The 8,792-nt window shown below is 43.9% G+C and overlaps 1 protein-coding gene across 1 annotated transcript; it reads right to left on the bottom strand.

The window, feature by feature from the left end:
- Positions 1 to 5,106: 5,106 nt before the first annotated feature.
- LOC110497841 (homeobox protein six1b) lies at positions 5,107 to 8,270 on the bottom strand. The gene is made up of 2 exons (XM_021574266.2): positions 7,465 to 8,270; positions 5,107 to 6,550 (listed from the first exon to the last, which is right to left on the bottom strand). Exons 1-2 carry the CDS (start codon positions 8,022 to 8,024, stop codon positions 6,256 to 6,258), a joined length of 855 nt encoding a protein of 284 aa, XP_021429941.1. The 5' UTR covers positions 8,025 to 8,270; the 3' UTR covers positions 5,107 to 6,255.
- Positions 8,271 to 8,792: the final 522 nt, after the last annotated feature.

Here is an 8,792-nt window from a genome sequence, read left to right as displayed (position 1 = left end):
AACCAGTGAACCTCTTCTGAATGACGAGCCTCAGAGGCATTCCCACAAGAGAGGCTTGCTCGAAATATAGGACAGGGCAGAAATGGGATGTTTATTTTCCTTTGTGCACGTGTATCTGTGGCATAGGGGTCCTGTGTCCAAAGTGCTGTTAGTTTTGTTTCAGCAAAGAGTTTATAGCAATTCCCATCCCCCTCCTTATCCTTTTCCTTCCCTCTCCCTTTTGATATTATTTTCTTTCCTGTCTCTCTTTTTTGCTACTTTCTCTGAATCTTTCTCTCTATTGCACTTCCTCTCACTCTTCACCTTTTCCTCTGTTTTTGCGCTCTGTTTCTGTCCCTCATTCTCTCTCTCGCCGTCATTCTCCCTCTCTCTCTCCCTCCTTCTCTCTCTCTCCCTCCTTCTCTCTCTCTCCCGCCTTGTCTCTCTATCCCTCCTTCTCTCTCTCTCCCTCCTTGTCTCTCTCTCCCTCCTTCTCTCTCTCTCTCTCTCCTCTCTCTCTCCCTCCTTCTCTCTCTCTCCCTCCTTGTCTCTCTCTCCCTCCTTGTCTCTCTCTCCCTCCTTGTCTCTCTCTCCCTCCTTCTCTCTCTCTCCCTCCTCTCTCTCTCCCTCCTTGTCTCTCTCTCCCTCCTTGTCTCTCTCTCCCTCCTTGTCTCTCTCTCCCTCCTTCTCTCTCTCTCCCTCCTTGTCTCTCTCTCCCTCCTTCTCTCTCTATCCCTCCTTCTCTCTCTCTCCCTCCTTGTCTCTCTCTCCCTCCTTGTCTCTCTCTCCCTCCTTCTCTCTCTCTCCCTCCTTGTCTCTCTCTCCCTCCTTGTCTCTCTATCCCTCCTTGTCTCTCTCTCCCTCCTTGTCTCTCTCTCCCTCCTTCTCTCTCTCTCCCTCCTTGTCTCTCTCTCCCTCCTTGTCTCGCTCTCCCTCCTTCTCTCTCTCTCCCTCCTTGTCTCTCTCTCCCTCCTTCTCTCTCTATCCCTCCTTGTCTCTCTATCCCTCCTTCTCTCTCTATCCCTCCTTCTCTCTCTATCCCTCCTGCTCTCTCTCTCCCTCTATCATCTGCAGGCTAAAATAGCCTAAACAGATTTCTCTGTGCCTTTTGTCCCTGCTCAGGGAGACGTTTGGCACACAGAGGATCGTGTTACAACTTTCATTTCCTGAAATATTTTTTGGAGAACCAAACAAGGGTATTTTATCCTGTACTGGAGTATGGGGATGAGAGGTGAGGGGAGCGGGGAGCGGGATGGAAGCTCAATTATTGGGACCTGTCATTCTCATGTCACCAAACAAACACAAACGACATTCAGCCCCAGGATCTGGAGGGAGGAAGCAGTGTGGTTTGTGGCTCGGGGGGGATGCACTTGAGCTGTTTATGAACCACTGGGGTAGGTGAGGTGATGGCCCATGGGACAGTGGGGTATATTTAATTATCCCATAACCCATACCACTTCCTCCTGTTGTGTCTGCCTGTGCCCCAACGCCCCTGGGACCACTGCATATAGCCAGGTAACATTAGGTCAATCAGCCCTCTCTAAAGTGGGTTCACAATGGATAATATTGGTAGTATTTTCTATTATGGAATAATATTATTGCTTTTTAGTTGAATGGTTTTCTTTTAGTTTAGTTTTGAATAATGTGTGGTGTTTGTATGTGTATGTGTATGTGTGTACCTGCTCTAAGGCATATCACAGTAGTGTGCTCAGAGTATAATTGGCAAAGGATAACAAGAGCTGACAATCTGGGGAAATATTCAGTTCCAACATCCCAGACTGAAGTCACCTGTGTTCAAAATTCTATATTACAAAATAAATATATGCCTCCCGAGTGGCGCAGCAGTCTAAGGCACTGCATTGCAGTACTTGAAGCATCACTACAGATCCGGGTTCGGTCCCAGGCTGTGTCACAGCTGGCTGGTTTGGCTGGCCTGTATTTCCTTGTCCCATTACGCTCTAGCGACTCCTTGTGGCGGACCGGTTGCCTGCAAGCTGACTTCGGGTTCCTGTAAGCTGACTTCGGGTTCCTGTAAGCTGACTTCGGGTTCCTGCAAGCTGACTTTGGGTTCCTGCACGCTGACTTCGGGTTCCTGCAAGCTGACTTTGGGTTCCTGCAAGCTGACTTCGGGTTCCTGTAAGCTGACTTCGGGTTCCTGCAAGCTGACTTCGGGTGCCTGCAAGCTGACTTCGGGTGCCTGCAAGTTGACTCTGGTTGCCAGCTGGACAGTGTTTCCTCCGACACGTTGGTGCGGTTGGCTTCTGGGTTAAGCGAGCAGTGTCAAGAAGCAGTGCGGCTTGGCAGGGTCATGTTTCAGAGAACGCATGGCTCTTGACTTCGCCTCTCCTGAGTCCGTAGGGGAGTGGCAGCGATGGGACAAGACTGTAACTACCAGTTGGGGACAAAAAGGGGTAAAAGTACAACAAAAAAGATCTAGATATCGCTTTTCCTGCTAAGCTCCTAAAATACCGATATCTGATTTTCTGAAACCAGGACAAGCTTTGTCTTTGTAAGGGTCGGTTACATGAGCCCGGGCCTTCCAGACATATTTCTCTTTGCAAGACTCTTTCAAATGCATCAGAATCGAGTTGCATCTTGTCCATCACCTTATATATTGGAAAATATATAAAAATTCCCATTCATTGTCTCCTCTACATGACGCCCTTCATTTGACACACATGTTATCTTACACCCTAATAGCTTGGGAGCATCAGGAGTCTGTGCTCCTCCTTGTCTTTGAACTCTGGGTCATGCATCACTCAGCATAGTGGGAGATAGAGATAAATATTTATTTCGCCAATGCTACTTGGAGCTTCCTGTTGTACCAGAGGCTTCCTGCTTGACCACTTGTCTGAGAGGAGACTGTCTACAAAGACACACTACAGAGAACAGCTGTTCAAAGGTGTATAGCACTGGATTATAGCACACACTCTCTCTCTCTTGCACACACAGTCTGCCTCTTGGGCAAGCCAGGCTGGAGCGTTGTCAGATCCATGCATCATTGGTAAGGAAATCTCCCCACAACCCCGCCACCCTGCCCCCGTCCCCGTCCCCATCCCTGCGGCAGACCTGAAAAGATCCTTTTGTCCATCATCACCCCTCTTCTACCTCCACCTCCCCATGCCCACACCCCTCATACAGCCCGTGGTTATGGATACCTGGGATTGTCTCACACAATACTCCCATGTAGGGGTAAGGCTACCTGCAGGCACTAGACCTGAGAATGCCAGCCCAAGAACAAGTTCCTTACCTTTTGCTTTGTCCTCATTGTAGATGGATCATTTTACTCACTCTAAGTGCTTACCAAAATCGACATACCAGAACCCTCTCCCACGCTTTAGAACAGACTGCGGCCTTTAATTTACTCTCTATATGTTTATTTACACCCGACAAGGTCTTTCCTGCCATTGATTTAATGCCACTGCAAGTCATATCCATGAAAAACAAAATGCCCTTCTGATGACTCTGTTGTCCATTAGCAGCTGCTCTTATTGGCTCTAGTCAGCTCACAGTGAACCTGATGGCACATCACATTCAGCTCTAATGAAGGAGCCCAGTGCCTGAGGCTTAGGTCTATTTCTCCTACACATGCTGCACTGCTGCACCATGGCTCCACGTGTAGAACTGAAAGGAGGAATGCTCTGTGTGCCAGATACAGTAGACTCACAGTTTATGTGTGTATCCATGTTAACTGTCCAGTGTGAACGCACCGTGTTTGGTTGGGATCCGAAGTGCGGAATTCAGGCGTGATTAAAAGCCTTGTTGGAGTTTCCGCAAGAGATTGAATTCATATTCTATTTCCACCCCTGTAGAGGTGACATTGATGGCTTAATTCCTGTATGGCACATAGTAATCTCTCGTGTGTCCATCCTTTACCAGACATATTGTCCCTAGATTTACTGGCACATTCACTTTGGTGCCTTTGTTATTGGCTGTTAGCCAATCAGGCTATATTTTTTTCTCTGCCTGCAGTCACATGGGAGATTTCGTGCAAATTTGGTCTAAAGAGTCTATTTTGTCAATCAAAGGTGTCCTGCACATTATTTGTGAGTGGGAGGCAGAGTGCAGAAAATTCCTAACCTACATTTGACTCCCTGGCACTTTTTTGAGACAGACTTGTTTATGTGTCTCCTGTAAGTCAAATACAGTGGGGTTGATAAAATAACAGGTTCCTGCTTTATTTAGAGTTCAAATTAGGTCCAAATGTTCCTGCATATTAGATTCAAAGGATATATTTATATACAGGGAATCCCAAGGCATAACTAGTTTCAAGTTTATTTTAGTAGTATGGTAGCTGTAGGGGTAGTATAACATATTATTAGAAAACTATTCAAAATGTAACAACCGCATCACTTAAAAATATAAACTGCATGGCTGTAAATGGTAAATATTCACTCCACTGTATTTGGTAGACATGGTAGGTTGGTGGTCATGATAGGTTAAGAAACAGTCCCAAATGACAACCGCCTCTGGGATGCAGACTGCCCCAGGCCAGGGTTCCTCGTGCTATAGCCGGGCATAGCCCTGCAATCTTGGCAATCAGGATCTAATGCTAGCAGCAACTGGTTCAGATTAGGCCCAGGAAATCCTCCGTGCTCTCTGTTCAAAACAATTTACCCTGACATGAGCCGAAGGGGTAGGGGGCAGAGGAGTTGTCCTCTGTTACCAGAAACTTTTGGAGTGCAAGTGAGACATTTTTCAAAATATGACGCAGATATTTGGCCCATAAAGTACGCTATAAATGTTGTTGTCCTTTGAGGATTGCTTTACAGCCTAACGCGGCTGTAGACCCTATACAAATCAGTCTTAAATTTGCCTATTCGATATATTCGAATGACAATGATTGCAACAGCAATTATTCATATTATTACAGTAGTGTTATTATTTGTATATTGTTTGTATCATTATAAGACAATTTTAGTAATATGCTAATAACTAAAATAAGAAGCAGATTAGGCTACTGTTGTTATTATTGTTGTTGGTGATGGTGAGCTCATTGAGCTCTAAAATCCCATCATTATTATAGGATAGTTAGCCTATAACATGAGTGATAACAGGGTTCAACACTAATTGTATTGTAATTCTAAAAGTTGTGCATGATGTTGAACAAGGATGAAGGAGAGAGTATTTAAAAAACATAAATCAATTTCTAGGTTTATTTGTTCTTCGTAGTAGGCTACAGATTAATGTAAAATCACGCCTTCCGCAGATGGTGTTGCTTTTCCGTGGCCCAGAACCGACAGAACAAACACTTGGAGAGAGCAAAGTAAACACCGCAACACAGACGTAATGATCCGCAGCGCCCATGGAGCACGGGCGAGAACCAGGCTTCTTCGCCTTGGGCAAAACATGGCTTTAAATATCATCGACAAAACTACTCTGTTGTGCATACCTCGTGGTCCTTTTTTAAAACGAATTATAACACTTCGGGCCCCACATTTTACAGTTCCCAATCCGGATGTTTAGTTGTTATTCTGAATCGATCATGTTTTGAGTTTTAACTCCATTAACATATCTGAAATTCCACGTTGGGTGAAAATTAAAGCAACAATTTCAAGGAAAGATTAAATATTTCCATTTTGTCTGGAGAGTTAAACAGATAACTTTGACCGTGGTTTCTATCCATCCAAATGGTGACATAGAGGCCTAAGAAACTAAATGTGCTTTTCGAATACTTACTGCCCAAAAGTTGAACAGATATTTTGTATTGTTTGCTATCATGAACGTGCGTAAACTGTAGATGGCTCAATGCTATACCAAGGAAGAAAGCGTGACCAAAATGTTTTGGTTTATTATAGCCCATATTTGTTCTGCATGCCCTACATATCTTTGAGGGATGAATGTAGGCTATGATATAATGCTATTTATTTTATTGACTGGACATACAAATAATACACATTAAACAAATTGACGTCTCTTTTTGTTTTATTGGAAACTAATAGGATTTTAATGAAAACGTCGCTTCTTAGTTTCCATAGCAGGAGGTTGCTATAAATTTTATCTGAACAAAAAATATCATAAATTAAGCAAAAGGGCAGTCCAGTTTAAGTGTCTCGTTGACTTAAGAGTTCGTAAAAGGGGGTTTGATTGTATTTTCACGGGAAGGAGGGTACCTCCTAAATCAGGATAAGCGCATAAAATAATTGCGTTATAGTTCTAACCAAATTTAACGACAGACAGAGGTCAGTCTAGTTATAAGGTACCATAGTGTAATTTCATATATGTACTCAAGCTGGTAGAGTTATCAGTCTTTTAAAAGATAGTATCAATTTGCCTTTAGGAGCCTAGATCCACAAGGCTCGATGTTAGAGGTCCCAGCAACGAGTCTTGGAGTTGGTGCGGGTGTCCGTGCATTCCATGCACCGGCTGTGCGCCACCGAGACCCGTCATAGGGTAAGAGGAGACGCCGGGGTGACTCATATTTCCCTGGAGCAAAAGCACAGAGTTCTGATCAGGGCTTTGTGGTGGAGAGAACTCATCTTCCGAGCTGGACATGAGCGACTTGCCGCCATCGAGGGGAGACAGCTGGTTCTGTTTGTTGTTACCGGAGTTGTTGTTTTCGCTGTTTTCTCTGAGAAGGGAAGATATGTAAAGACGTTAGAAATATAAAGGTTTATAGCATACTATCATACCACGTTGAGGACTATAAAGATTGTAACACAAAAAGAAACAAGTCAAGATATAGCCCAACCAATTCCTAACACTCGTATTGTCGTGTAAACTATTTTAACTATGCAAAATTTGAGTACTGTCATCATTGGTTTGTTGCATGATTTCGTGGTGGTGATTTTCGGTTGTGAATAAACAATCTTGGACCCAGGTTTACAGAATCGATAGGCCAAATACAAGCTAGACATTTCAATTATAAGCCAAGAACAAGCCAATCCAAAATTGGTTTAAACTTTAGGATAATGCAATTAAAAATATATTCAATCAATTTTTTTTATTCTGACATTTCAATTGCAAAAGGGAAACTTTTGATCACACGCAATACTTTTAATTATTGCATGAGAATAATATCTTCTATCATAATGATTCCATTTCTTGACCACTGAAACCGTGACCTGTAGCTCCAAATATACATGTATCACTGTCTAAATAGCTATAACTTATTCTGATGCCAGAAATATTTAGAACACTATCGAAATTATAAGGATATAGTCAATAATTTGTCATTGGTTCCATTTCAAAGTATGTTGGCCATATGTTTTTGTTTTGGGGTATCACACTAAATGTTTGAAGTGTAATTTACAGTGGATAAATTGTAATTTAAAATTGTTAAAACCCTTTAGTATAAATATATTGTAATATTAGTTGGGCCTTCTAAAAATCAGCATAAGGGCATGTCACTTTAAATAAATTAGTTGGGAATTTATTCAACTTCAACTCTGGTAAATTACGCATGTGATTATGTTTAGTTTATTCTTTCCTACTATTAATCCTACTATGGCAACATTTGATTGTACTTTTTTGGTCAAAACATACCTTTCTTTAGCTTCTGCGGCTCTGTCTCTCTGGCGTCTGTTTTTGAACCAGTTGCTGACCTGCGTAGTGGTCAGTCCCGTGGCCTCGGCCAGCTCCCTTTTCTCTCGCGGGGAGGGATAGGGGTTATGCGTGTACCACTCTCTAAGAACACCCCTGGACTTCTCCTTAAAGCAATAGCTGGTCTCCTCGCCGTCCCAGATTGTGCGGGGCAAAGGGAATTTCCTTCTTACCCTATACTTCCCCACGGCTCCAAGCGGTCGGCCGCGCAATTTCTCCGCCTCCACGTAGTGCGCTTTCAGCCACAGCTGCTGCAGCTTGGGATGGTTGTGCGGGGAAAACTGGTGGCTCTCCAGGATCTTATAGAGCTCTCTGAAGTTCCCTCGGTGGAAGGCGACCACCGCCTTTGCTTTCAGTACACTTTCATTCTTGTGGAGGTGGTCACAAGCTGGGAGAGACCAGAGAAAACGACCGAGCCTCTCCAAGTTACCTCCTTGTTGCAGGACCTCGCAGACGCAGGCGACTTGCTCCTGGGTAAACCCAAACGAAGGTAGTATTGACATGATGTCGGGTCTCAATCCCCAGCCCAACGCCGATATCCAGAGGGATGCTGCTTTTCTGTCTATATATTCTTCACTGGTTTGTTATTGTGTTCCAGAACCCAGTGCAATCCGGCGTCCGGACAATATCCACTCCACCCCTGATGCGCACGGGAGATTCGGATGTTGATTGTTGGGACAATTTGTTCCTGTTGGAGATATGTCAGGCTTAAAGAGAGCGCTGCGCGATTCGTTGATTGGCTCTCCCACTGCCCTATACCCTGGCAGCCGAGCAGAACTGGGTTTGCAGCTCCGTTTCCTCCCTGGAGGGAGTACGTCAGGGGCTGAAATTGGAGCCCCCCATCCCATACTCCTCTCCAGCTTTAGCTGAGGGAGCAAAGGTACCTAAATGCTAATCAATTATTACAGATTCTTAAAGAGCATTTTTATCATTCCCTTCATGCAGGACCTCCCATGTTTTTGGAAAGTTCCAGACAAGGCTTGAAGTGAAGTACAAGAGATCGATGAATATAGCTGAAGTAATTTATTGCATCACCGTGCATTATTAATTATTGTCACTGTTAACCGCCCTCATCTTGCCACCGAGTTAATGGCACGCAGATTGTGTATTTCTCTCCTATTTTTCATAGTCTCTCCTATTTTTCATAGTCTATTAATTATCAAGTAGTGTATTTTATGAGGTGATATAATTTAATAACTTCCTATGATAGTTATACGTGCCATTACGGACGAGTGCCTGCCAAAAAGGTTGGGGCTTTTAGACAGGAAAGA

This window comes from Oncorhynchus mykiss, chromosome 19 (genome assembly GCF_013265735.2).
Source record: "Oncorhynchus mykiss isolate Arlee chromosome 19, USDA_OmykA_1.1, whole genome shotgun sequence".
NCBI lineage: Eukaryota > Metazoa > Chordata > Actinopteri > Salmoniformes > Salmonidae > Oncorhynchus > Oncorhynchus mykiss.
This window is presented reverse-complemented; position numbering and strand designations above follow the sequence as displayed.